General features: G+C 59.0%; 1 protein-coding gene across 2 annotated transcripts; it reads left to right on the plus strand.

Moving 5' to 3' along the window:
• The first annotated feature begins 101 nt into the window (after window positions 1-101).
• KIF19 (kinesin family member 19) lies at window positions 102-27,985 on the plus strand. Of its 2 annotated transcripts, XM_040244352.1 has the most exons (20): window positions 102-187; window positions 1,744-1,824; window positions 13,068-13,178; window positions 13,831-13,918; window positions 14,202-14,338; window positions 15,544-15,669; window positions 16,028-16,222; window positions 18,000-18,146; window positions 19,831-19,953; window positions 21,662-21,827; window positions 22,468-22,642; window positions 22,754-22,949; window positions 24,038-24,308; window positions 24,392-24,513; window positions 24,990-25,126; window positions 25,372-25,477; window positions 25,633-25,720; window positions 26,297-26,691; window positions 26,844-27,051; window positions 27,311-27,985. In XM_040244352.1, the coding sequence occupies exons 1-20, from the start codon at window positions 149-151 to the stop codon at window positions 27,439-27,441; spliced, it is 3,042 nt and encodes a 1,013-aa protein (XP_040100286.1). In that variant the 5' UTR covers window positions 102-148; the 3' UTR covers window positions 27,442-27,985. The 2 variants fall into 2 exon arrangements, with proteins under 2 accessions (XP_040100286.1, XP_040100287.1); XM_040244353.1 differs by lacking the exons at window positions 15,544-15,669; window positions 16,028-16,222.
• Window positions 27,986-27,997: the final 12 nt, after the last annotated feature.

Genomic DNA, 27,997 nt, shown 5'->3' on the forward strand with positions numbered 1-27,997 from the left:
CCCCGCCCGCCCCGGTCCGCGCCCTCGGCCGCGCGCGCCTTGTTGGTTTCGGGTTGTCAGGCAGCAGCCGCGCGGGCCCCGGCGGCGGTGGGCGTGCGGCTCGGCCATGCCCGCGATCTCGGCCTGAGCCCTTCCGCCCGCCGCAGGCATGAAGGACAGCGGGGACTCCAAGGACCAGCAACTCATGGTGAGACCCGGTCAGCCTCCTCCTCCTCCTCCTCGACCCCATCTCCGGCCCCCAGAACCCAGACCCTGCCGGCGGCCCCCAGACTGTATTGGGTGTTTCCACTAAGAGGACTCTTAAGTCCAGGGGCTGCGACGGTCCAGAGCAACTTTGCCAAGTCGTGGATATCAAGAAGGAAGGCATCCTGGCCACCCTGCTAAGACCTGAGAAGTTGGCCAGGCTTCAGTCCCACCCGCCCCTACACCTTCCCACCAGGGGACACCCTGCGGCCAGACTGCTTTCTGATCCGGAAGAGACAGGAGCAGGGGGAGCCTGACCCATCTTCCAGAAAAGGAAAGTGGAGGTTTCCCAGTGAACAAGGGTACCCGGGACTGGTGGGGTCAGGAGGTTAGAGGGTTTTGGGGACCATAGGTGGGCAAGAATCTCCAGGTGCCAAAGGAGCAGGCACAGGATTGAGGGTGGCTGGTCATTGACCTGCTGTCCGTGTCAGGACTCTAAATATTTCAAAGAAGTGCTGGAAGCCACCGAGATGGACCCGCAGGGCCCTGGGGACTGGGGCAGAGGAGGAGGTGTGAATGGGGGTCCAAGAAGCAGCTAGAGACAAAGACAGATTCTGCTTATCAACAGGGCCAGGTCAGAATGATGGGGGTGGGGGACACTCAGTGATCCCAAGGCCGATGCACCCTCCCAGCCCCTAACTTCTGAGATCTGGGGAAGCTCTTCCACCGCCAATGGGTGGGTGATGATGTAATCGGAGGATAAGGCAACCCCAGCAAGCCCAGGGCTCTGGAACATCCTGTCTGGCAGTTTAGAATTTCTTTGCAAATGGCTTGCCTTGGCAGGTGTGGACAGAGGGGCCACCCCTCCCATCCTTGGAGTTTGACTGAGGAAGCAGGAGGGCACTCTGACAATGAAGTGCTTATGAGAGTGAAGGCTTCTTACCGGGCCTGCGGATGGCTAGTTATACCCACCCGTCCAGCAGGTGTTTCCCCTTGATCAGAAGAAGAAACAGCTCCCCTTTCTTTTTGGGAGACCCATGCCCAGGATGGGGACCCACCATCTGTCTCTGGCCGGAAGACCGAGAGAGGAGGGAGCCCCTGATGGGGCTGTCCTTGGGTAGAGATGTAGTCAGCACGAGGAAGAGAGGTTCCCTGGGCCTCCATCCCACCACCCGGCCGCCACGTGCAGCATGTCACTCACAGACACACAGACAGGCTCCCCCGGTGCCAAGGGCTCCAAGTTCAAAGCCCAGGGGAGCTGCAGGTGCTTAATTCAGGTGTGTGACTGATGCAGCCGGGAGGAGCAGACAGGTCTCCTCTGGGGCTCTCCTCGGGCACAGGCTCCTAGGAAATTCATAGACACAGACACAGCCCACACGCTACGGACCTGGTGCCCTCACCCTGGATGCTCGCCTTGAACCACTGAGTTTTCCTCAAGATGAACCGGGCTTGGCTGGCTGATCAGAGAGGAGCCCATGGGGCTTGTCTGAGGGAAGCATCCCGGGGTCCTCTCATCCTTCTCTCTCCATCTAATCCCGGGGGTCTGACCTTCCCTCCCAGGTGGCACTCCGGGTCCGGCCCATCAGCGTGGCGGAGCTGGAAGAAGGAGCCACCCTCATCGCCCACAAAGTGGATGAGCAGGTACATGGGGGCTGTGGCCGGGAGCTGCAGAGCAGGGCAGGGGCCTGCGCTCGCCTAGTGGGGGCAGGTACCTACTCACCTGGTGGAGGCAGGAGTGACCCCTCCTCTACCCTCTGAACCCTTGGTTGTACTATTGATTGCATCATCAAGGAAACCACCGTCCTTCTTCCAGGAAGCCTCCCTAGATTGATCCAAAGAGAGCTAAAAGCTTCCCTGGTCCAGGGGAAAGTGAGCTGAGCCCTTTCATCCAGCCTTGAAAAAATTCACATACCTTCCATGTACTCATGACTTAACTTCCCCACCTTAATGGATCTGCTCGCCATAGAGCATGTGTTCCTAGGGTCACCAGGCTGTTCATGGTTTGCAGAGTCTTTGGATGTCTGTTTGCTCTCTTGGTCTTCCTGTCACTATTATGAGCTGGGCAGGGCACGCTCCACCTCCACTTACACAAGAGACAATAAATATTTATCAAGTACCCACAACACACTGAGGATAGTGATAGGAGCCAGGAAACCACGGTGAGCAGAAAAGACCCTGTCTTCCTTCCATGGCTTTCTTGTAATGAAACGTATGAGTGTGTAGCCAACAAGGGCTGCAAAGAAATGCGTGCTGCTGTGGGAGTAAGAGGGAACTTGACCTTGTCCCGGAGTCAGGGAGGACTTCCCTGAGAAAGGATGCTTGAGCTGAAACACACGGGATGAAGAGGAGCTCTTTAGGAGTGTGCTGAAGGGGGAATTTCAACTAGAGGGACTTGCGTGTGCAAAGGCCCTGGGGTGAGAGGGGTGGTGATGCACTTGGGTAACTTAGAAAAGGCCAGCGTGGCTCAGGCTGGAGAGAGAAGGGGTGAGAGGAGGCTGGAGGTGCCGGCAGGAGCCACATTGTCCCCCACGGCCGGGGTGTTTTCTGTTTGTTTGCTTGCTTTTAAAGGAAGGTTTTATTTTTGACATTTCAATCTTTTTAAAAACTTTTTTATTTTTGGCTGCATCGGGTCTTATGTGGGATCGTCCTTGTAGAGCGCGGGCTTCCCTCTAGCTGTGGCCCCAGGGCTCAGCAGTTGCAGCGCGCGGGCTCAGTTGTTCTGAAGCCTGTGGGATCTTAGTTCCCCAGCCAGGGATCAAACCTGTGTCCCCTGCATTGCAAGGTGGATTTTTAACCACTGGACCAGCAAGGAAGTCCCAGCCAGGATGTTTTTTGGGGTAGGCAGTTGAGGATCCAAGCATGGGCTGGGGGTGGGCACTGTGGTGGGGGCAGCAAGGGCACTCTTGGTGCCTGGGTAGAGGCATCATGCTGCTCTAGCGTACGGGGACCCTGAAAGCCGCCGCTTGCCTCCGCTCCATAGCTGCTGCCAGCTTCTCCTGAGCTCCAGGGCTCAGCAAGGCGGCAGAGTGTGCTGGGGGAGCAGTCAGAGGAGTCGGGGTGGCCCCGCATCGTGCAGAGAGAGACGCAAAGCGGGCACTCACTGCCCTTGATCCTGGAAGGCTGGACTCAGGAAGCCTGATGGCCAAGATAAGAGGAGCACAGACAGGCAACCCAGCATGAGCTGCCGGCCTGCCTCGGGGCTTCCCACGAGCTGTGGGCACGGCGGAACTGGTGGCACCGGCCTCCTGATTTCTCTTCCTCTGTTCCCCCTTGGAAAAGGGGAGCCTTCCTCAAAGACCTCAGGGAAAGCAGGGGAGGGCTGGGAGGCCCCACTAAAGGCCAGCGGGAGCAGGCCGTGCACACACAGCAGTCATGCAGGGTAGGCTCTGCCTTCCACCAGCTGTGTGGCCTTGGCCAGGTTGCTTCCAGAAGCCTCAATTGCCTCCTCTGTAACTGGGGCCAGTAACCCTAACCCTTCCCTGAAGAGTCTTTAGGGAGCGCACTGATGTGGGCACAGGGCTCCCCCAGATCCTGGTACGCAGTAGGCATTTAATACAGATCCTGGTACACAGTAGGCATTTAATAGCTGTGAATCATCATCTACTGGCCTTCCCCGATGGCTCAGACGGTAAAGAATCTGACCGCAGTCCGGGAGAGACCCAGGTTCGATCCCTGAGTTGGGAAGATCCCCTGGAGAAGGGAATGGCTACCCACTCCAGTGTTCTTGCCTGGAACATTTCACGGACAGAGGAGCCTGGAGGGCTACTAGTCCATGGGATTGCAAAGAGTTGGACGTGATTGAGCAACTAACACACACGTGATCTACCATAAGTTCCCTACCTACTAAGGAGTTCCATTCCGAGCGCACGTTCGTAAGCCCACTTTGTGTGTAAGTCCAACAGAGTCGGCCTAGGTACCCAATTAACACCATTGGCTGTGTAGTACTGTACCGTAATAGGTTTACAATGCCTTTCACCCAAATAATGTATTTAAAAACAAACACACAAAATAAAGAAAGCCTTTTTAATCTTACAGTACAGTACCTTGAAAAGGACAGTAGTGCATACAGGAGCTGGCGAGGAGTGAACAAGCAAGAAGGGTTACTGACTGGAGGGGGCGAGGAGGTGGGAGGCGGTAGAGCTGAAGAATCGTCAGCAGGAGGAGAGGGAGGGCAGGCTGCAGCGGCTCGCACGCCTGGCGCTGATGGCACGGGCTCCAGGACCTTGCTGGAACCAGGTGTACCTTGGCATCTTTGAATGTTTGCACCTTGAAGGTTCAGTGTAGGGGACTTACTAGATTAGTGAGAGAAAGTGCCAAGCATTGCTGATGAGAGGGGCCATCCATGAAGGGCCAGGGAACTCCAGAGGAGAGCCCTCCTTCCCAGCAAGGCCACTCCTGTTGGTCCCGCTTGTCCCCAGGACTGTCGGGGACAAAGATGCCGTCTCTCTGCACTGCTCCTGGCTCCCAGCCGGACTGGGGGCTGAGAGATATTAACCGACGCTGATGGAAACGCTCTGGTCCAGGGCACAGCCCATTGTGTGCCCACACACGGCAAACACTGGCTCCTTTCTGTCCCTGCCAGTGGAGAGGGAGGCCGGACTGCGCCTCTGAGAAGGTCCTGGGCTGGGCAGTGCTGACGGGCCTGCTCCTTTGTCAGCTTAGACATACAGAGGGTGGTCTGAGGGCGTGGGCCCAGGGCTCTCAACACGGACTCCGGTCCCTGCAGAGGGAGAACGCTAGGCTTCTGCCCCGAGCATCTTCTCTCCCCACTGGGTTCAAAAATGCACTTGCCTGCAACTTCCCCGGTGGTCCAGTGGTTAAGACTCCACCCGTCCCCTGCATGGGAGTTTGATCTCTGCTCAGGTAACCAAGATAAAACAAGGATGCACTTGCCTGGCCTGCGGTTTGGGAGAAGCCACAGCTCATGGCAGGCTGGGCACCTCTCAAAAACCAGCCACCACTCAAGTGCTCCATTCCTCTGACCAGTAAGACCCTGGCTGGCAGGAGGTAAAGACACATGAGTCCAAGAAGCAAAACGGGGGACTTCTCTGGTGGTCCAGTGGTTAAGACTTTACCTTCCAGTGCAAGGGGCCTGAGTTCAATCCCTGGTTGGGGAAGTAAGATCTCACATGCCTCGAGGCCAAAATTAAAGAAAAGGGCAACCTCCCAGCCTGGCCAGGCCCTTCACCCTGACCTCCGTGGCTCTTTGGTGACCCCCAGGGCTCGTCTATGACCCTAGCCCCCCAGGCCTGCATCACTGACCCCGAGAGGGCTCGGGGCTGCAGGCTTGACCAGCTTCACTGATGGGGCAGCTGTTCAGCTCCTCCTTCGTGAGGTCTGGAGCCCGGTGACCGGCAGGGTGAGCGTGGGAGCAGCCCCAGCACAACAGGGCCATGGAGCCGCTTCCCAGCAAAGGTGCCGCTGGCCCAGGCGGCCTGCACAACGCCCTGCCTCTGCTAAAGAGACTTCTTCTTGGGAAGCAGACCTGCCCTTGACCCAGCGGCTTCCGTTGCCCGCTTGCTGTGGCCCTTCCTCACAACCCCGCCCCACAGAGGGGCTCCCAGCCCCAGTCTGTCCTGGCCTGGGCTTCTGGGCTCTTTCTTCCCTCTGTGATGGAGGAGCTACTTGCCCCCGTGCTCAGGCCAGGGGGTGGGGAGCAACCCAGAGGTCACACTACTGAAGCCCGGCCCTTGGTGGTTAGCAGGGAGGCCGTGCTGTGAAAGCCCGCCAGTCGGCAGTCCTAGTGGGGAGAGGTAGGCCTAGGCATCCATCACCTGTTGGCGTGAGGGGTCCCAGGACAGCCTTGCTTGGAGCTGGGGGTCGTTCTCCTGGGGCTGAGGGAGTCCGTGTTCCCCCGACTTTGCAGAGGTGGACAGGGGCAGGCCAGGGTGTCCTCTGCGGACCAGAGGCCAGGAGCCTGCATTCTGAGGAAGGTGGAGCAAAGTTTGGCTTTGTAAAGAGGAGATTCGGGTGCCTGTGGTATTACCTGCCCCACCCACCGCCCCCGGGGGGGTTGATTTGGGTTGACGGTTGATTCGGGGCGTCATCATAGCACTGTCAACACTCTTAGATGTCTCCAGGGCTTCCCCGGCAACGCTAGTGGTAAAGAACTCGCCTGCCAACGCAGGAGACATAGGAGATGCTGGTTCAAGCCCTGGGTCGGGAAGATCCCCTGGAAGAGGGCTTGGCAGCCTGCTCCAGTGTTCTTTCCTGGAGCATCCCATGGACAGAGGAGCCTGGCGGGCAACAGTCCATAGATTCGCAGAGTCTGACACAACTGAAGCGGTTTAGTATGCATACACAGACGTCTCCACGGGTTCCTGGACGCCCAGTGCTTACCCAGAGCCTGGTGCACGGTCGGGATTTAAGAAATGTTAGTTTATCTCAAGGGCTGACAGTCAGGATGGTTTCAGGCCCCGGAGATAAGCGAAACCCTGGCCCACCTCCTGCCCACCCACTTCTGGCTTCTGGGCTTCCTGTCTAGTGGTCCCCAGTTGGTCACTGCCACATATGTATGTTCAAGGAAGAGTCCAGTAGGAGATCAGTCTCCTAGCATCGGGGGTTGGCTCTAGACTCTGATGCCAGCTCCTTCAGGGAGTGCCCCTGATGACTGTTAGTGGGGAAGGGCAGCCTGAGGGCTGTGGGGCCCAGGAGTCCCAAGGCTAGAAAAAGAAGCTCCCAGAACAAAGAGCTTCCTTCTCCCCACCCCGCCCCCACCACCCCTTGGAGCCCACAGCCCACTGCCCCTCCCCCCAGCCTCCCAGACTGTGTTTATCTGCAGGATTTAAGTCACCTGCCCATATGCATAATCCCATAATTAGCCTCAAAGCCCAACTGTCGACCTCCCTGTGCCCCTGGGGGTCCTGTCTCAGGAGTCAAGGGGCTTCCTATCTCGGTTTTCTCATCAGAAGGCAGGATGTTAATAACCTGCTCTGCCAGGCCCTAGAGCTGTTGAGAGGATTAGAGTGATCCTGTGAGGGTGAGGCTATTGTGAAAGATAAATAAAGGATAAGGTGACAGATGCTGACAGAATCGTGAGTGTGAGTGTTACTCGGGAGCCAGGGCGTCTTCAGTCTGCTCACTGCCCCGGGGGCAGGGCCTCCCAGCACGCCCACCGCCTGGCCTGGATGCTTCCTGGCTCCATGGCCCCAGAGGGCTGAGCCTGAGAGGATTCAGGGAGCCTTTCCCTCTTTAGCCACACTGCCACGAATCTCCCCAGCCCCCTCCCGGCCCCAGACAACCACTTTCCATCTCTGTAGATTCGCCTGCTCTGGACAGTTTGTGGAAACGGGATTCTGCAATCTGTGGTTCTTCGTGTCTGACTTGTTTCACTGAGCATGTTTTCAGGATTCATCCACGTTGTCACCTGGGTCAGAGTGTCATTCCTTTTCGTGGCTGGGTAGTATTCCATGCTGCTCTGCATCTAATCGACCTCCCCTCAGTTGGTGGACATTTGGCTTGTTTCCTACGTTTTGACTGTTGTGAATAATGCCGCCAGGATGCAAGCTTGCTTACACTTAGAGCCTGAATGGGTACACGGCAAGCTGGGTGTTGTATGTTGTGCTCAGCCATCTCTGACTCTGGGACCCCATGGACTGTAGCCGGCCAGGCTCCTCTGTCCATGGGATTCTCCAGGCAAGGATACTGGAGTCAGTTGCCATTTCCTCCTCAGGGGATCTTCCAGACCCAGGGATCAAATTCGCGTCTCCCGCATTGGCAGATGGATTCTTTACCACTGAGCCACAAGGGCGATGGTTAAAAGGGCAGATCCGTGGGCCCCGTTCCCCAGAGATTCTCATTCTGTGAATCTGGGCAATGCTGGGAATCTGTATTTCAGAGGCTCCCAGGAAGACGGTAATGAAGGGATCAGCAGACCCGAGAGAGAGACGCAGCCTTGGGCCATGTCGGTCACGCCTCTGTTACCCGGGTCCTCAGAGCCCTGTGGGAAGGTGGGGACCTGGCCAGGATATCAGCCAGGTGTGGCCCTGTTCGGAGCAGTTGGCTGGACCTCGGTGGCTTTATGAGCTCAGCATTCTAATGTTTTTTCATCTAGATACAGGGCTGTCAGGGCCCTGTAACACTCTTCCTGGGATCAAAATCTCCTTTCTTGAGTACCCACAGGATGGTACAACTAGAAATCTGACCAGCCACGAATTTTCCTTCTTAAAGAACAAACAAACAAATCCAGAAACAGCTTTACAGAGGTGATATCCAGTGGAATCCAGCTTTTGTTTTGCTGTGTCTGGTTTACAGCCCGAGAATAAAGGAGCTGTGGGCTTAGCAACCTGGACTGGAAATGACGTCTCCTGAGCTGGGTACCCCCTCACATTCCTGTTCTCTGCTGGGGCTTCCCCAGCAGGCAAGGGGAGATAGGGTGATTTCTCCTCTCAAGGCTATGGCCCTGTGGGTCCTCCCTGACTTCTGGCCAGGGTGAACATGAGGCCCGGAGAGGTGGTGCAGTCTTCCTGGGGTCACCCAGCAGTCTGCAGCCTGAACCCAATTTGCACATCGCCCCCTGCTCAGAGAACTTCGCTGCCAGTTTGGTGGCTTGAGGGGGAACAGCAGTTTTAACGCGGGGGTGATTTTGCTCCCCGGGGGGCATGCGGCAATGTCACCGAGGGAGGAGGCAGTACCGGGGCCTCCAGTGCTGGAGGGCGCTGCCAACCATCCTACAACACCCGAGACAAGCCCCGCTCGCAGTAGTCCAGCCCAAAGCATCAGTAGCACCGAGACTGCAAAGCCCTGAGCCATCGAGAGGCCAGAAAGAGGCGGTTAGCGCTGCTCACCTGATCAAAGCCCCGCAGCTTAGCGCTACTCAGCAGGAAGAAGTCCCCACACGCTTTGTTCCTGGTATTTCTCACCTAGGAGATGCTGGGGAGGAGCCTGGTCCCTTCTGTGGCCCCCTATATGGATGACACCCCCCTACCCCAAGTGTGAGGCCCCCCTAGCTCCCCAGTGGATCTTGGGTTTCCCAGCCCAAATCTAGAACTGTGCAAAGATCACAACTGGCCTTGAGTCAAGAATAGGTCTGGATGTGGGGCGGTGAGGGCAGGGAGAGGGCAAGCCGGGGCCTCTGCAGAGTCAGGGGGCCTGGATCAGTGGAGGCAGGGCCCTGCCATGTGCTGCCACCTGGCCCAGCCCCAGCCACGCCTTCCATCCCACCCCCTGCCAGTGTGGGGGGGGGGTGCCCTGTGCGTCTTGTGTGGTCAACGTCCCCCTTGAAACCTCCCAGAGGCAGGTGTCCAGTGTGCTACAAGTTGAAAATGGACACTTAAGACTCAGGGATTTTGTGAAAGGAGGCTCCCAGGCTGAGCCCACCACCTCCGGGCTGAGGGAGGGGCCTGCCTGGGGACAGGGGGCGGGGGGGTCATGTATCAGTTTCCAAGGCTGCTGGACCAAAATACCACAGTTGTTCAGTCACTCAGTCGTGTCCGACTCTTTGAGACCCCACGGACTGCAGCACACCAGGCCTCCCTGTCCTTCACCATCTCCCAGAGTTCCCTCAAACTCATGTCCATTGAGTCAGTGATGCCATCCAATCATCTCATCCTCTGTCGTCCCCTTCTCCTCCTGCCTTCAATCTTTCCCAGTATCAGGGTCTTTTCTAAGGAGTCAGCTCTTTGTATCAGGTGGGCAAACTATTGGAGTTTCAACTTCAGCATCAGTCCTGCCAATGCATATTCAGGACTGACTTCCTTTCGGATGGACTGGCTGGATCTCCTTCCCTCCACATGTGTCTGTACCCTAATAGCCCCCTTTTATAAGGACACCACCACCTTATAAAAGGACCACATCCTAACTCAACTGATTACATCTGCAACAACGCTATTTCCAAATAAGGTCACACTCGAAGGGGCTGGGGAGTTGGATTTCAACATTTGAATCTGGTCGGGGCGGGCACAGCTCAACCAAACAGATGAGCATCCCCCCAGCCAGGCCGCTGTTGTTCCAGAGGTGGGGACAGGAGGCCTGGTTAGGAGCCTGGGTTCTGGAACCCAGTAGCTTTAAATCCAGTGAGCTCTGTACTTGGCAGTGCAGCCTTGGGTACCAATCTGACTCCTCATTACAATCTTGCAATAATGAGGTCTGCTCTAAGTTGTCGGAGAAGATGAGAAAGTGTGCAAAGCATTTAGCACTTCTCATGGCCCCAGTGCAGCTTTATTCAGAAAGCTTTCCTTGGGGACTTCCCTGGTGGTCTAGTGATTAGGACTCTTGTGTTTCCACTGCAGAGGGGCATGGGTTCAGTCCCTGTCAGCAAAGTTCCAGATGCCGCGAGGTGTAGCCAGAAAAAAGAAAACATTCCCTGGGCTGATGCCGGGTGCCAGTCTGGGTGACTTTTAGGATGTACAGGAGCTGCTTTGCGGGGTGGGGGGCAACACGTGCTCACAGAGGGGCCCTACCTTGGGTCTGTGCTCGTGGGATTCCTGGCAGTGAGAACAGGAGGAAAAGTTCCTGAGCTCTTGTTCCAACCCTGCCTTTCTCCCGAGAACTGCTGGTGATTCTGGGCTGAGGCCACCTGCCCGCAGCCTGCCTGTCACATCGCGGCCTTGCTCGTGTGGTCCCCTTGTTTGCTTTCCCACCTCCCATTCCTCAGCCAATTCTCGCTCATCCTTTAAGACTTGCTGCTGGGACTTCCCTGGTGGTCCGGTGGTTAAGACTCTGCATTTCCAGTGCAGGGGGCACAGGTTCAATTCCTGGTCAGGGAACTGAGATCCTGCTTGCTTCGTGGCATGCCAGCAATTTTTAAAAAATAAAGTAGATACGCAACAAGGACTTCTTGGTGGCTCAGCTGGTAAAGCATCTGCCTGCAATGCAGGAGACCCTGGTTCGATCCCTGGTTCAGGAAGATCCCCTGGAGAAGGAAATGGCAACCCACTCCTGTATTCTTGCCTGGAGAATTCCATGGACAGAGGAGCCTGGTGGGCTCCAGTCCCTGGGGTCGCAAGAGTGGAACACAACTTAGCTACTAAACCACCAAGCAATAAGGATTTACTCTATAGCACAGGGAACTATATTAAATATCTTATTAAAAAAAAGAAAGGGCTTCCCTGCTGGTCCAGTGGTTAGGAGTCCGCCTTGCAATGCAGGGGACACTGGTTCGATTCCCGGTTCAGGAAGATCCCACATGCCACAGGGCAACTAAGCACTGCAACGAAGATCCAGCACAGCCACCAAAATAAATAAATAAATAAAAAAAAGAAAAAAGACAGTGCTGGTACCTCCTCTTCCAGGAAGCCCTCCTGGAAAAGCTAGGTCGTGTGCCCCTTCTCTGCACTCTGCCTGCCTCCCGGAGCCCAGTGCTTGTTATAAAATGGTCTGTGCCCCACTGGACTCTGAATGCCAGGCAGGAAATCACATCTCTCTCTGACCCAGAGGGTATCACTTAATGCCTGGGTTACATGCAAGGTGCCCAGCAGTTGTGGTCACTCGGCCTGAACCCCCTGTGCAGCCCCGAGCACCCACCCTCACCCCAGCCCTCCGCAGCCCAGGTCCAGTTCACCTGGCTGAGGGGCACAAAGGCTCCATTGTGTGCCTGAGTGGACAGGGGAGGGGGTGATGCTCTGAAGAGTGGGGTGTGGGCAGGGGTCCAGACAGCTGGAGACCCAGACAAAGCCCTCTTTTAAGAGGGGCTCATGGCAGCCGTGCTGACGATGTCCTGATTCAGGAGGCTGGATGTCAAAGGGACCGGATGCCCACGGTGCCCGTGAACTTGGCAGTGCCCAGAGGTCATCTGAAGGTGATCAGTGGGTGGTGGGCATCCGTGCAGGCTGCTCGCCCTCCCCTGCACTAAAAGCCCCCAGAGGGTGCCCCTCGGGCTGCTGGCGCTGCCGGTGTGCCCAGGAGCTCTGACACCGAGGGTGAGAGCCGTGCAGCTGGTCAGGCTCCCCTGCATCCATCTTCTGGGACCCACCCCTGGGGACTCGTGGGCGGATATTTCTTCATTTGACACTCGGTCAGGGCTCCTGCTGCATATTAGCGCCCGAGCCAGGAAGCGGATCCTGGGAGAGGCTTACACGGCCCTGGGGCTGAAGCCTGGAGGAGGTGGCTGGAGACGGGTGTGCGCCGCAGGTACACTGCAGGCCCCAGCGCCCTGCATTCAGCTTGCTGTGCCCATCCAGGCTTTAGCAGTCTGTGACGGGGGCCGGGGCAGTGGCCTCCTCGTTTCCCTACACAGAGCCCCACCCCAGCCTGTCTGGGGCGTCCCCTCTCGTGGCTCCCCTGGAATCCCACCTGACTGGTTAAGACCTCTGTGTGAGGGTCCCGGGCTCGGGCCTCCTAGGAAGCTGTTTTACCTTTCCTTCTTCCCTCCACTGAAGATCTCAGAGGAGGGCCCTGTTGGGACCTGGGGGAAGCGCGGGTGGGGGTGGCTGTCTTGGGCCAGTTTAGATGCAGTGAGCACCAGTGTGTACCTACTGGGAGGAGCCTGGTGGGAGCTCCAAAGCTGTGGTCCTCCCAGCACCGGGGGCTCCTGAATCCTGGTGCTGGATGAGGGTGCACCCAGAGGGACCCCTATCATCTCCTGCGTCCACGGTACTGGACCGGCTCCCAAATCAGCCTCCTCTGTCTGCCCCTCGGCGGCCGCCCTCACGCCTTTTCTCCTCTCGAGTTCTCTTTGGGCCATCACTGGCCCTGACTCCCCTGCTGACCCCGGAAGGGAGCTCTGAGACCTTGGGGTGGTCCCAGGGCAGCCCGAACGCTCAGTGTCTTGTCCTTTGTTGGGACTCGGTTGACCTTGACCCTGACGCTCCTGGACGCCGTGTCTCATCCGGCCCCTCCTGCTCCTTCCCACGTCCCCAGTTGGGGTGAGGCCAGTGGTCAGTGTGGACCTCGGGGTGGGCCTGGGGCTCCTGGGAGACTGCCCGCCTCCCCCGGGACCTTTGCAGATGGTGGTTCTTATGGACCCAATGGAGGATCCTGACGACATCCTACGGGCACACCGCTCCCGGGAGAAGTCCTACCTGTTTGACGTGGCCTTTGACTTCACTGCCACCCAGGTGAGGGGGCGCCTGGGCCTGGGGACACACAGGATCCCCTCTCTGCCCTCTGACCGACTTGGGAAGGAGCCCTTAGGGGACGCTGGCTCCGAGCCCCAGGCGTCCCTCCATCTCTCTCTCTACCTGCCGCATCCCCACATGCACACGCGTGCGTGAGCCTGCATGGCGCATACAGAGCCTTCTGTGTGGACACACCACGGTCAGCACACAAATGCCACCCTCCACGGGGACCCACACAGCACTCCCCACAGGTGGCCCCTAGGGGAGCTGCAGGAAGGTGCTTGACGCCCATCTGGTGCTGGGAGAGGCGCCTTGGGGAAGCTGACACCCTCCCAGGGACCCCCATCTCACTCATCCATGGATGCCCCAAGGAGCAGGTGTGAGGCGTCCTCTGGGCTGGGGGCCGGGAGCCAGCTGTTGGTGGGGAGGGTTCTCAGGTGTCCTGAGCACTCTTGCAGGCTGGCATTTCCCTCCCCCCCCCACCCATGGGGGGAAAGCAGAGACATCCATGCCCCCTTCTCACCCCCACTTCTCAGGGCCCGAGGGCTTTAGGGATGAAGCTGCTTCTGCTGGGGGTCAGGGTGAGCCCGCGGGCCTGTGGGCTCTGCCCTGGCTGCGCCCAGGGTCTTGATGGGTCTCCTCTTCCCTGCAGGAAATGGTGTATCAGGCCACCACCAAGAGCCTCATTGAAGGCGTCATCTCAGGCTACAATGCCACTGTCTTTGCCTATGGCCCCACAGGTGAGGGCAACTGCCCCCGAGAATCAAGCTCCTCACCCTCCACCTCGGAGCTAGTCTGGCCCAGGCTGGAGCAGGAATCAAGGATGTGGCCGATTGAAACTGCCCTCTCCCAGAGCCCTTTGGACCCAGAGCCCCACCCCCAGCTAAGGATGCCATCTTCTCCCCCTCCCCCCACCTCCCAGCCACCTGGGAGGCTCCAGCCTTGAAAACAGACCCAGGTTTGCCAGGGGCCCTGCGCTCCCAGTCTCCGTCCTGCTCATCCACCCGCCCGGCTCTGTCCCAGGCTGCGGGAAAACCTACACCATGCTGGGCACAGACCACGAGCCCGGCATCTACGTTCGAACCCTCAACGACCTCTTCCGTGCCATCGAGGAGACCAGCGACGACATGGAATACGAGGTGTCCATGTCCTACCTGGAGGTGAGCCCTCGGCCCGCCCTGTCCTGAGGGCTTGGGCCAGGAGGCCCGCAGGCCTGGGCCGGTTTACCTCCCGGGGGTCAGGCCACCTGGGGGCGCTCATCACGGCTGCTCTCCCATGTGCTTGCGGTCGGCCTCACTTTATAAAAACTCAGAGAGGCCAGGCAACTAGACGGTCACACAGTAAATGAGGGAACAGGAATTCAGACTCAGGACCCTGCGGCTTTAGAGCCGAGCCCTGCCCACTTGGCTACTCCAAAGCTACCTGGTCACTGGGCACAGGCCTCAGCCAGCATCCCAGAGGCCATCCTCTGGGCCCACTCCACTGCTTCCCTGGTGGCTCAGATGGTAAAGAATCTGCCTGCAATGCAGGAGACCCAGGCTTGGGAAGATCCCCTGGAGAAGGAAATGGAAACCCACTCCATTCTTGCCTGGAGAATCCCATGGACAGAGGAGCCTGGCGGGCTACAGTCCATGGGGTGGCAGAGAGTCGGACATGACTGAGCCAACCCTGTTTGCTTTGCTAGGCTACCTGCAGGCACCCTGTATATGTAGGTACAGGTGAGAACGTTACATATACGGACAGGCTTAGACCTGCCAGCCTTCTCCACCTTGACACAGCCCCCGATGCCCACCTGTGGCAGTGCTATCACTGGGCAATAGCAGATCAGTGGGGGTGGGGGCCCACGGAGGCCAGAAGCGGCGGGAGAGCCACTGGGCTAGGCTCCATCTGGCTCCTGGCCTCCCTGGCTCCCTCTGGAAGCTGATAATCTCCTGGGTGACAGCTCAGGAGGGGCAGCGAGGCACTGCTGCCAGCACCTGCTCCAGCCAGCGTCATGTTGACTTAGCCAGCAAGATGCACTTCGGGGGCCGTGGTTGGGGAGGCTGGGTGAAGGTACCATAAGGGGTGCCTAGCAACCACCAGGGCTTGGCCACGGGTTAGGTTCCATCCTCTGCCCAGTGCCCGGCTGGCCTGCTGCCTTCTGTGCCGTTGGCTCTGGCAGCCCAGTGTTTTCCCCCGGATGCTGAAGCCCCCTTACGCCCACCCCATAGGAAAGAAGGAAGGGGTCCATCTCCTTAACCCAGGGTTTCCCTGAGAGGAGCCTGGAGCTCTCAGGAGGGATGGAGAGCCCAGCTGTCGCCTGAACTTCCTGCTCTTGGTCTCCCGTTAACGTCTGTCCCCTGCCCCTCCCAACCGGTCCCATCAGATCTACAATGAGATGATCCGGGACCTGCTGAACCCTGCCCTGGGGTACCTGGAGCTGAGGGAAGACTCCAAGGGAGTGATCCAGGTGGCCGGAATCACCGAGGTCTCCACCATCAATGCCCAAGAGGCGAGTCTTGTGCAGCCAGTCGGGTAGTGGAAGACACTAACCTCTGTGTGTGGCGGTGTGACCAGAGGCGGCAGGGCTCTGCAACCAGGGAGCTGCTGTGGCTCAGCTGGGCTGGAGCTGGGGCAGACACAGAGGACCCTGGATGACACGCTCTCGGCCATGCCAACCCTGGGGACGGGCCAGGCATCCCGCCTCCCAGTTGACAGACAGGCCTTGACCTCTCAGCTCAGCCCTCACAGCACACGGCGGGCTGACCCAGCCCTGCCTTGGGCCCCTTCCCAACCTCGCAGAGGCAGGACTGGGGAGCGTCCCCACGGGCCCCCAGGAGTGGCCTCCCTGCTCTGCCCCGCCCACCCAGATCATGCAGCTGCTGATGAGGGGGAACCGGCAGAGGACCCAGGAGCCCACGGCCGCCAACCAGACATCCTCACGCTCCCACGCCGTGCTCCAGGTGGCCGTGCGCCAGCACAGCCGGGTCAGGGACGTCCTGCAGGAGGTGCGGCAGGGCCGCCTCTTCATGATCGACCTGGCTGGCTCTGAGCGGGCCTCCCAGGTGAGGCCGGCTTCCCCTGGGGCTGGGGGCAGAGCTTGGGGGTGCAGGGCAGGGAGGCTGGCCCACCCCGCTTCCCAAGGGGTGCAGTGGGGACTGTCTCAGGGAGGGTGGGAGTAAGGGGTGCTCCGGAGGGGCCGGCACTGAGGGATGTCACAGAGGACAGAAAGGGTGGGCTGGGCTGGGGTACCCCAGGGAGACCACCACCACCCCCCCCTGCCGCCAAGGGGCTGTTTGTGGGAAGGGGCCTGGCAGTGTGAGGGTCTCTCCAGGGAAGGAGACAGTGCCTGTCCCGGAGGACGTGGGGAAACCGCCAGGAGAATGAATGGGCCCGGTGAGGAGCTGGGGCCCAGGGGAAATGATGACCGCTGATGGAGGAGACCCTGGGCAGAGCCCGGGAGGGGACCCTGCCCAGCACCTCAGGGAGAGAAAAGGGCCCACCACCCACTTGTCAGTGTTCATTCCCCCTCATCGCCGTTTGCCCAGCCCTGCCACCCAAGCCTGAGCCCAGGCCCCCTCTTGTGGGCAAATTCAGAAGTTTCATGGTCGCCTGAATCCATGGGCATCTCACCATTAGCACTGAGGCAAACGCAAGCACCAGGGAAAAGTAACAAGGGATTCATGCTGGAACATGTGGGGTTGGTTTCAACAGGGTGGACTGCGAGAGACACATTCTCTTTTCATAAAGGCCTAAGGGCTTCCTGGAGGAAAGGGGCAGGGAGCAGCCAGCAGGGAGAGGGCGTGCCCTGCAGCCACCTGGTCCCACCTTCACCAGGCTAGACAGAGCTGTCTCCCAAGGGTGGCAGAGCCTCCTGGGACTTGGTCCTGTCCTGCTCTCACATCCACTCACGCACAAATTCATGTATTTCCTAACGCACAGGCTTCCTTTTTTTTTTAAATATTTACTTATTATTTATTTATGTATTGGCTGCTTCAGGTCTTAGTTATGGCACATGGAATCTTTAGTTGCAGCATTCAAACTCTTAGCTGTGGCATGTGGGACCTAATTCCCTAACCAGGGATCGAACGCAGGCGCCCAGCATTGGGAGCGCGGAGTCTTAGCCCCTGGACCGCCAGGGGATTCCTCACACACCTTCTTATACACATATACACGCTGTCACATGTACACGTGCAATTCACACACGCTCACACGCCCTTCCCCGCATACACACAAACTTCCGTCCTTCCCCCTGGAGCCTGCTCTCTCTCTAGAGCCGAGAGCCCACGGCTGTGCCGGCTCCCAGATGAGCTGCCTGAGAAGTCGCGACCTCCCTCCATCTCGCCCTAGGCGCTGCCCTTAACTGTGCCAGTGGGTCAGCCCCCAGGGAGAGGAAGACCCAGGCTCCCAGCCCTCCTTGGGAGCTTCCTGTCCCCCGCTCTCGTCCAGCGTGCATGCTCAGTTGCTTCCGTTGTGTCCAACTCTGACCCCATGGAGTGTAGCCCGCCAGGCTCCTCTGTCCATGAGATTTTCCAGGCAAGAGTACTGGAGTGGGTTGACATGCCCTCCTCCAGAGAATCTTCTAGACCCAGGGATCGAACCAGCGTTTCCTGTGTCTCCTGCATTGCCAGCCAGGTTCTTTACCAGTAGTGCCCACTTAGGAAGCCCCACTCTTGTCCACAGACCTTCCCGTTCTCTGACCTTCTGGAATGCCCTTCCTGGGCAGAGGGCAGACTAGATCCTCAGCGTCTCTTCCTTGCAGAGCCCTGGGGGACGGGGAGGGGGTTTACAACCCAGGATGGCCTGGGGTGGGGAGTCATACGTGCTGCTCGCCCCCCCCAGACACAGAACCGTGGGCAGCGCATGAAAGAGGGGGCCCACATCAACCGCTCGCTGCTGGCCCTGGGCAACTGCATCAACGCGCTGAGCGGCAAGGGCACCAACAAGTACATCAACTATCGAGACAGCAAGCTCACCCGCCTCCTGAAGGTACCAGCTGCCACTGGGCCTGGGCCCTGGGCACCTGGGGTGGGGCTGCCAGCTTCGCAGAGGAAAACGCAGGATGTCCAGCTGTATGTGAATAAATAACAGATAAATCGCGAACTCCGGTTTGGGTATCAGTACATATGTCCCATGCCATCTTTGAGACATACTTTAAAAAAAGCTCACTCATTTATCCGAATTTCAGATCTAAACTGGGGGTCCTGTAAGGGCTTCCCAGGTGGCTCAGGGGGTGAAAAACAATCTGCCTGCAGTGCAGGAGATGCGGGGGATGCGGGAGATGCGGGGGATGCGGGAGAGGTGGGGGATGCGGGAGAGGCAGGAGAGGCGGGAGATGTGGCTTTGATTCCTGGGTCAGGAAGGTCCCCTGGAGGAGGGCATGGCAACCCACGCCAATGCCCTCGCCTGGAGAATCCCATGGACAGAGGAGCCAGTCCACGGGGTCTAGAAGAGTCGGACACGGCTGAAGCGACTGACCCCACGCTTGCAGGCCCCCGTTTGTGAACTGCAGGGAGGAAACGAGGTTGCATCTGAGCATCTGACCGCCCCCCTCCCACCAGCCCCAGGGCTGTGGGTTTGAGGGAACTGGGAGTCATCTGGATTTGGGGGTCCAGGTGGACAGTCAATCGTGGCTCCCAGAAGCTGCTGTTGTGGGGTGGGGGGCACGCTCCTGGCTGGACTCTGAATGCAGTGCTTCACCCCGCCACACCCAGTTCCTTTCTGGAGAGGAGGGAGCAATTCTGCATGGCTTGTGGGATCTTAATTTCCCGACCAGGGATTGAACCCCGGGCCCTCAGCAGTGAAAGCATGGAGTCCTAACCACTGGACGGCCAAGGAATTCTCTGCAGTTCCTTTTATCGGGTCAGCGTGTCTGAGTTAGGGGGTCATTATTTCCATTTGCAGATGAGGACACTGAGGCACCAAGAAGCTAAGTAACCTCCCCAAGGGCTCCTGCCAGTAAGTGCTGGACGGAGGGCCCCAGCAGAGGTCTGGCTGGGCTGATGGCAGAGCTGCCGGTGACCTAACGCTGGGCTTCAGCCTGCCAGCATCATTGCACCCGCTGGCTGGGGGTGCGAGAGCTGACTCCTGCCACCTAGAAACCCGAGCGGGCTAAGGGTTAGGGAGGTGAAGGAGCTTGCTTGAAGTCGCTCAGCTGGTCACTGCCGCACCCGAGGGCTTTGACCCCAGGCCCCTGTAGCCCCGCGCACTCTCTCCATTGAAGAGAGCAGGGCAAGCCCAGGACAAGGGAGGCGGTGGCCACAGGCCCAATTCACTCCATCCCCAGCCTCGCTCCAGCCAAGACAATGGCGCCTTCCGCTGTCAGCAAAGGGGGCAACCTGGAAGGCCCAAGGAGATGGTGGAGAAGCCCAGGACCCCTCAGAGCTCTTCCCGCTCTGGTTCCAGCCAACCTTTCCTCATCCTGTGTATGAGCGGGGGAGGAGGAGAGCTGGGACACCCTGCTGGAAATTTTCAAACATGAGCTTTGGAGAAGAAACTGGGAGAGGGAAGAAGTGGGGAGACTGCAGGGGGCGTGGGAGGGCCCATGGGGTGCTCGGCACCAGCACCCGCGAGTGTGAGAGAGAGACGCACACGCCACGAGGGCAGCATGAGCGGGAGCAGGGCCCAGGGAGGCGGCGCCCTGCTGACCGCTGCCCACCCCCGGCCTGTCCAGGACTCCCTGGGGGGAAACAGCCGCACCGTGATGATCGCCCACATCAGCCCAGCGAGCAGCGCCTTCGAGGAGTCCCGGAACACCCTGACCTACGCCGGCCGGGCCAAGAGCATCAAGACCCGGGTGAGGGGCCCCTGCTCTGTGCCCCCAGCACTCACCCTTCTGGGCCAAGATTCAAGCCCCCTGGACTGACTCCAGGGCCTGCCACCCCCAGCCCCCGGAACACACACACTGGCCCGAGCCGTCACTGCTCTGGCCCCGTGACTTGCCAGGAAGCCCACAGCTTCTGAGGGGCCCCTTCTCTGTTCTAACTTTATTTGGCCGTGGTCAGCCTTTGTTTTTGTGTGTGGGCCTTCTCTGGTTGCGGCAAACTGGGGGCTCCTCTCTAGTGGCGACTGTGATGGATTCTCTTGTTGTGCGACACGGGCTCTGGGGCATGTGGGCTCAGTAAGGGTGGCTTACGGGCTTAGTTGCCCCGTGGCATGTGAGATCTTCCCAGACCAGAGACCAAACCCATGTCCCCTGCATTGGCAGGCAGACTCTTAACCATCGGACCACCAGGGATGTCCCTTTCCTCCTCTTGCTCAAAGTCTGTGCTCATCCCCAAGGTCTGTGCCCCCAGCCCCACCATCCTCTTCCATCTTCCTGTTTTCATCTTAAAAGATGCTCATTTCAGACCTTTACTCCTCCAAAGGCCCTAACCCTAACAGTTACAATAGGGGTGACTGTTACTGAGCACTTATACTGTGGGCCCTTTATCAATTCATCTCATGTGATCCTCAAATGAGGCAGGCGTTATTTCTGTCCTCATTTTACAGCTGAGGACAGTGAAGCTGAAGGGAGCTAAGTGGCTTCCCAGCTGGGGAGGAATGGCACTGAACTCTGCCCAGTTTCCAAGATTTCCTTACATTTTCTGGTCAGTGTGTTAGAATCCTGGCAATCTATGAGGTCATCTGGGCCCACCCATATGAAGAGTCTAAGAACCTAACCAACATTCTCCTAACACAGCAGTTTTCCAGCTACTGTGTCAGGAGTTGGATGCTTTATCTCTGCTCTCTCCATTAAGGAACTTAATGGTGGGAAGAGACCCTTAAAAGAGCGAATTGATAGTTCAGAATATTATTAATAGCAGGCAGCACGCCAACAGCAGGGAGGCCAGTGGGATCCCACGGACCTCTTTAGAGATGGTGAGTGGGAATCTGAAGGGTGAAGAGGAGGCTCCAGAAGGGAGGGAGCAGTAAGGACAGAGGCTCCTAAGGCAGGGAGGAGGTGGTGTCCATGGCGGAGGTGGGGCGAGGAGAATGCTTCCTTCCCTGGAGCAGTGAGCCAAATGAAACTAGAGAGAGCAGTGTGCCTTCAACACCAGATGAAGGAATCAGGACATTCTCCCAGCAGCAGGGAGCCAACGAAGTTCGAGTGGCGCAGAGAGCTGGGGCTTGGATGGGGGCGCCACATAATTTTAGGAGTATGCCTCTGGTAGGGGCATGTAGTTTGATAGGTTGTAGGGTCAGAGGCAGGGCTTCCCTGGTAGCTCAGGTGGTAAAGAATTCGCCTGAAATGCAGGAGACCTGGGTTCAGTCCCTGGGTTGAAGATCCCCTGGAGGAGGGCATGGCACCCACTCCAGTATTCTTTCCTGGAGAATCCCATGGACAGAGGAGCCTGGCGGGCTACAGTCCATGGGGTCGAGAAGAGTCAGACACAACTGAGTGACTAAGCACAGCATAGAACAGGGTTGGAGGCGAGGAGGTCATTACTGTCATCCAGGAGAAAAAGAGGGTCCCTGCTGGCAGGCCCTGGCCCCCTGGTGACTGTACCCCGCCCCCTCCCCAGGTGAAGCAGAACCTGCTCAGCGTCTCCTACCACATTGCCCAGTACACGAACATCATTGCTGACCTGCGGGGCGAGATCCAGAAGCTCAAGCGCAAGATCGAGGAGCGGGGCGGGCGGAGCCCGGACCGAGCCCAGCTGGGGCGGGGCGACATCCGCCACATCCAGGGTACGTGCGAGGGTCTCCGTGAGCCAGAGCCCGTCTCCTGATGCCCCTCCAGGCTGCCTCAGGGTGCTCTGCGGTCAGACAGCGCTGGCTTCAAAGCCGGACTCGGGCTCTTTCTGGCTGAGTAGCCTTTAAGCCTTCCATCCTTCAGCTGTCAAGCAGAATCGCGATCTCTGCCTCAGAGACCTAACCTGAGGATTCGGTGCATCAGACTGAGAGTCATCTGGGCATTTAGCTGTGTGGGGGCTTCACTCTGGGGACTGCAGTGAGAGCTGCAAGACTGGGCCTGGCATCGCCAGGAGGGACACGGTTCCCTGACAAATTTTCTGTACTTGCTTTGATGATTTTGCAGCACATGGCAGTAAAGTGTCTAAGGGGCGCCTTTTACTAGTTGACAGAAAGGCACTCTAAAGGCTGGTGGAAGCCCAGTTCATACTAGGGGGCTGGGAGTCACCTTTGGGTCACCGCCTGAAGACAGTGTAGAAGTGGGATGTGGGAGGGGTAATCTAGGAGGTCTTCCTGGAGGAGGTGGTTGCACAGAAGTCTTTGGGGGAGAAAGAGAGCAGGGGAGGGCCCAGGCGGACCCAGACTTTCCTGGGCTGACCTTTCCTCCTCCGCTGACCTCTCCCACCTCAATGGGCAGCCGAGGTCCAGCTGCACAGCGGGCAGGGAGAACAGGCTGCGAAGGAACACCTTCGTGAGCAGCTGATCAACACCTTCCAAGAGCAAATGGACATGCGGAGACGCCTGCTGGAGCTGGAGAACCGCAGAATGGAGCTAGAGATGGACACCTCCTGCCACCTGCTCACCATCGCCAGGTAAGCACTGCTGGCCTGGGATGGGAGCCAGGAGCTGGAGCCGCACCTTATCCCCCCCCCACCCCCCATGGCCTGAATCCCCCGTCTCCTTTGGGGTTGGGGCTGAGGCAGCTGGAAGCATAAGTCACGCCGGGCACTCAAGTGGTGGGAGGAGCGTCGGAAGGAGTCCTTCACTAAGGATGACACCAGGAAGGACTTGGACACCGGTGACAACCAGCCAGACATCGAGGAGCCCACCGAGGTGGTGTCCGCCCGCGAAAGCATCGGTACATTGATGACCGAGCAGAAGAAACTGCGAAAGCAGAAGGTGCCTGGGGCTCGGGGGCTGGGCAAGGGGGGTTGAGAGACAGCAGGAAGGGGCTGGGGGAGGCGTGCGGGAGGAGTGAAACCTGGGCTCTCAGGCCACAAATCCCCTACGACTCTGAGTCTCTCTTTCTCATCTGAGGCCTTCCCTGGTGGCTCAGATGGTAAAGAATCCGCCTGCAGTGCGGGAGGCGCCGGTTCGATCCCTGGGTCAGGAAGATCCCCTGGAGGAGGAAATGGCTACCTACTCCATATTCTTGCCCGGAGCATCCCATAGACAGAGGAGCCTGGCGGGTCACAGAGTCAGACACCAGTGAGGGACGAACGCTTTGTGTGTGTGTGTGCTCAGTTGGGTTCGACTCTTTGCTACCTCCTAGACTATATAGCCTGCCAGCCTCCTCTGTCCGTGGGATTCTCCAGGCAAGAACTCATCTTTAAAATGGGAGTGGTCAACCCTAGTGGGGTTGATGAGAAGATTAAATAAATCCTTTCACATATTAAAGACTCAGAAAACTGTTAGCCAACATTTTAATTAGGATTTTCCAGATCTCCCTTCTCTGTTCTGGAGCATAGCCATACCAGGGGGCTTCAAGGTCCACCAGTCCAGAGGGCATCAGATGGGCTGGGGTTGAGCTGGTCCACGGAGCTCATTTCCCTGGATTCCCTGGTGGCTCAGATGGTAAAGGGTCTGCCTGCCAATTCGGGAGACCGAGGTTCGATCCTTGGGTCGAGAAGATCCCTTGGAGAAGGAAATGGCAGCCCACTGCAGTATCCTTGCTTGGAGAATCCCATGGAAGAAGGAGCCTGGTGGGCTGCGGTCCATGGGGTCGCAAAGAATCCAACAGAACTGAGCGACTTCACTGCGTGGAGCCTGTTTCAGGGATGGGTTGCAAGAAGGTGGGCACAGAGGGGTCACTCAGGAGCAGTCCCCGGTTGCAGAGTTCAAGACAGCTTCGAAAAGCGGGCCTCGGAGTGGGGCTTCAGCCGGCCGCCCAGCATCCGGGGGCTTGGAAGGGCGAGGACCCGCTCAGCGGCGGGCGCGGGCGGCCCCTCGCCGGCCACCTGGTGCTGACGGCCCGCTCGGCTCCCCAGCTGGCGCTGGAGCAGCGGTGCCGAGAGCTGCGCGCGCGGGGCCGCCGCCTGGAGGAGACGCTGCCGCGGCGCGTCAGCTCAGAGCAGCAGCGCGAGGCGCTCGGTCTGCTCTGCCGCGTGCACGAGCTGGAGCTGGAGAACGTCGAGATGCAGTCGCAAGCTCTGCGCCGCGACGGAGCGCTCCGCCACCGCCGCGAGGCCCTGCGCCGCCTGGAGCAGCGCCGCAGCCTCTGCGAGGAGATCATCCGCGCCCAGCGGCAGCTCATCCAGGGTAGGGCTCCCGCCCCGCGCGTCCGACCCACCGAGGGCCCGAGAGCGCACACCGAGCCCTGCCTCTCCGCTCCCCCACCGCAGACTGCAACCTGGCCGTCCCGCAGCACCTGAAGGAACTGTACGAAGTGTACCTGCGGGAGCAGGAGGAGGGCAGCCTGGAGCGTGCCACCATGATGGACCGCCTGGCCTCTCGGGCCCTGCAGGTGGGCGCCCGGGCTGGACCATGCGCACCTGTGCTAGGGGCAGGACTGATGCCCAAGACGGCGCCTGCCAGCAACTAGGGTGGCCTCGGGACCGGGCTGGCTGGTCCCCAGAAAGCTGACTCCTCCTCCTCCTCCTTATCCAACCCAAAGCCTCGCCAAGCTCCCCTCCCGTGGTGTCCTTCTCCCGCACGTGTCCCCTCCAGGGCCTGAGGATCAGGGTTGGCCATCTGAGATATCACTAAGGGCCCCAGATGCCCTCCCAGGAGACCAGGCCACCAGGCGGTGCCACTGGGGATGCCTAGCAGACCACGCTGGCCCCTAGGGACTCGGAACACAAGCCCCCCGCCTCCCCGTCTTCTGGGGCTCCCAGCCCAGATTACAGCCCCAGATACTGTGTGTGCCTGTATCACCCAGGCTGTTTACTCAGTCCGAGACCAAGTCTTCCGACTCCCCTCTCCCTCCTTTCCCCTCCCCAGGACAGTGCCTTGCCCAAGATTAGCCCCCCAGGAACCGTGCCAACCCCAGAGGAGTCTGACCTAGAGACCATCAAGATGCCGAACTCCGAGTCCCCGCACCAGCTCAGCAGCTTCCTCCCTCTGCTCAGCACTGAGAGGTGAGCCTGAGGACCACTTCCGGCCATCCAGCCCACCTGAGCCACCAGGCCGTGTCTCAGAGATGCCAGCCCAGACCTGGCTTCCCAAGGAGGATGGAGCAGGAAAGAGGGGAGGGGGCACAGGTCTGGAGCCAGGACTTTGGGGTCCTCGTTCCCACAATGCAACAGTTCTCAGGAAGGGTGGCAGTGGGCCCCTGTGGTACCAGCCTGGGCAACAGCTGCCCATCCTCCTCTGCCAACCTCAGTGAAGTGAACCACGAGTTCAAGGCCAGCTCCCGGGCCTGGCAAGCGAAGGGCTCCTCTATGCCCACCCCACCCCCTATCCTGGCCAGCAACCTGGTGACGCAGGAGGTGAGCAGTGGGCCCCACGGGCCCCCGGATGTGGGTGGGAGTACAGGGGAGGGACACCCAGTGATTGGGATGGAACTTTTCCAAAACAGCCCTCTGAGGACGTAGGGTCCCTGCTGGGTCCAATGGCTTCTCTTCCCAACCCATTCATCTCACAGGCTGCCACTCAGGTCGGTCTGAACAGCCAGATCAGCTCCTCCCCTGAAAGCATCAAGAACCTGTCGGAGATCCCCTTGTCCCACAAAGGTGTGTCCCCTGCCTCCCCCCACCCACCCACCCCCCCATCAGCCTGAGCCTGGCATCATCTCAACAGCTCAGAGCACCCAGCCCGGAGCCCCTTCCTTCCCTCTGTCCACACAGAGCAGGGGACACAATTGGAAACCAGAATGGGGAACACACGCCCCCTCCACTTCCCACTTGAAAATAATTGTAACAGCAAATAGAGTCCGAATCTTTCCTACCCTGTGGCCACAGGCGACCCTCATTATCTCAGCAATCCATCCTCAGAACCTGGGACTTCCCTGGCGGTCCAGTGCTTAAGACTCAGCACTTCCACTGCAGCGGGCGAAGGTTTGATCCCCAGTCAGGGAACTAAGATCCCATATGCCGTGTGTCATGGTAAAAAAAAAAATCTTCACAACCCACTGGGGTTAGTTTTACCATCATCAGTTTACAGATGAAGGCTCAGAAACTTGCCCAAAGTTCCTCAAACAGCAAGCAAGTTGGGGTGAGCTGCAGCAGAGAAAGGGGTGTTGGAGGTGCAGGAGGGGGAGGAAAACGTAGCCTTGATCCTGGGCTGGGTCCCCCTCTGTCCCGCCACAGGGAGAAAGGAGACCGCGGCCGACACCAAGAGCATCGCCGTGAAGGCTGCCCAGCGCCGCTCGAAGGCCCTGGGGGCCGAGGGGCGCCAACTGCTGGCACCCACCATGAAGCACAGCAGCCTGTCCCTGCACTCGCTGGGCAAGACTGATGACGTGCGGCCACCCGGACCGCTGGCCTGCAAGCGGCCACCCAGCCCCACCCTCCAGCACGCCGCCAGCGAGGACAGCCTGTCCAGCAGCACGGGCGAGGCACCATCCCGGGCAGTCGAGCGTCATGGCGATGGCCCTTGTCCCGAGCTACAAGGCCAGAAGAAAAGCCTCAGCAAGAAACGAGAGGAGTCCCTGGAGGCAAAGAGGAAGCGGAAGTCCCAGTCCTTTGAAGTCACAGGACAAGGGGTGAGCCTAGGGGGACAGGAGCTGGGAGTGTCTGGGGCCCCTCCTTGCAGGGTTCTGAAGGCTGGACTCCTCCAGAGGCCCCAGGGTACCCCTAGCTGTGCACCACTCTCCATGAGTGTCCCCCAAGTGAACCTAACATCTCCTTGTATCAGACCCCCACGCAGCTCCCAGCTCATCTGGCTCTCCAGCCAACGCAGCTCTCCCGCCCCAAGATGCACGTCGCTGGGCCCCGTCCCATAGAGAATCGCACCCCAGAACAGAGGTTGCCAGTGGTTGGGCACCTGACCCCTACCATCCAGCACATGGGAAAGGCCACGCTGCCTATGGCCAAGGTCAAACTCCCTCCATGCCAGAACTTGGGTGAGTACCAGCAAGTGTGGGGGGCCGGGGATAGCAATGGGGAGAGGGAAGCCCTTGGCCAGGCCAGGGAGGAGGCTGGCTGAGCTCCTTGCCCCTATGGCTGCCCCTTGCTGGAAACTGGGTTCCTGAAGACTATTAGTGGGACTGGCCTCTGGTGGGGGGGGAGGTGTCCCTAGGGAGTTCAGAGCCACTGTGGGTGACGAGAGGGGCGTGGAGAGGCATGCCTTAAAGCACAGCCCCTGGCCCTTCCCCGTCGCAGGCCCTGAGGACCCCTCCCCCCTCGCTGCCCCCTCCAACTCAGCGGATGTTTCCGAATGGGTTGCTCGGATGCCCCGCCTGCCCTATGGCACAGGCACCCAAGGCAAAAATGGACGCTTGCAGCACAACTGAGGGCCCTGCCTAGAACCGGCCCTCCTGCCCACCAAGGCTTGATGGGGTGTGGCAGGAAAGGGAGACGGAGGCTGGGCAGATGGAGATGACTTGGCATCAGGAGCTCGGGATCTCAGAAGGCTGGGGCACCTGGGACCCAGGAATCATGGGGGAGCCTGACCCCCACACTTCCGTGCCTTCAGTGCCACCAGGAAGGGGAGCTGAGCCCAGGAGGCATGGCCTGGATGGCAGGGCTCCCTGCTTCCCAGCCCTGGATCCCAGGGCTCCCTGGGCAGAGACTCCTGTTGCCGAAACTCTAAGATCTGCAACCAGGCTTGGCCTGAGGAATGTGGGGTGGGGGTGGAGCAGGGAGGGACTGTTAGTGGGATTAGGGCTCCTGGGCCCACATCTGGGACAAGGGCAAGCTGGATGGTTGGGGAAGGGCCCAGTGGGCATTTCCCTTACTGTGGCTGGGGGGTGGGAAGGAATCTAATATTACTTAGCAGTCGCTTCCACCTTCCCCCTGCCCAATTCCTTTTTAACAATAAAAATCCCATTAGAGTTTTGTTGGTTGTTC

Source organism: Oryx dammah, unplaced genomic scaffold, assembly GCF_014754425.2.
Source record: "Oryx dammah isolate SB20612 unplaced genomic scaffold, SCBI_Odam_1.1 HiC_scaffold_8, whole genome shotgun sequence".
NCBI lineage: Eukaryota > Metazoa > Chordata > Mammalia > Artiodactyla > Bovidae > Oryx > Oryx dammah.

What these genes read in the sequence shown, in the direction of transcription:
- KIF19 (XM_040244352.1), top strand. Translation starts at nt 149, where the DNA reads ATGAAGGACAGCGGGGACTCCAAGGACCAGCAACTCATG. An exon ending in CCCACAAAGTGGATGAGCAG is followed by an intron (nt 1,825 to 13,067) that starts GTACATGGGGGC and finishes GGACCTTTGCAG; the next exon opens with ATGGTGGTTCTTATGGACCC. An exon ending in CACCTGCTCACCATCGCCAG is followed by an intron (nt 22,643 to 22,753) that starts GTAAGCACTGCT and finishes GGGCTGAGGCAG; the next exon opens with CTGGAAGCATAAGTCACGCC.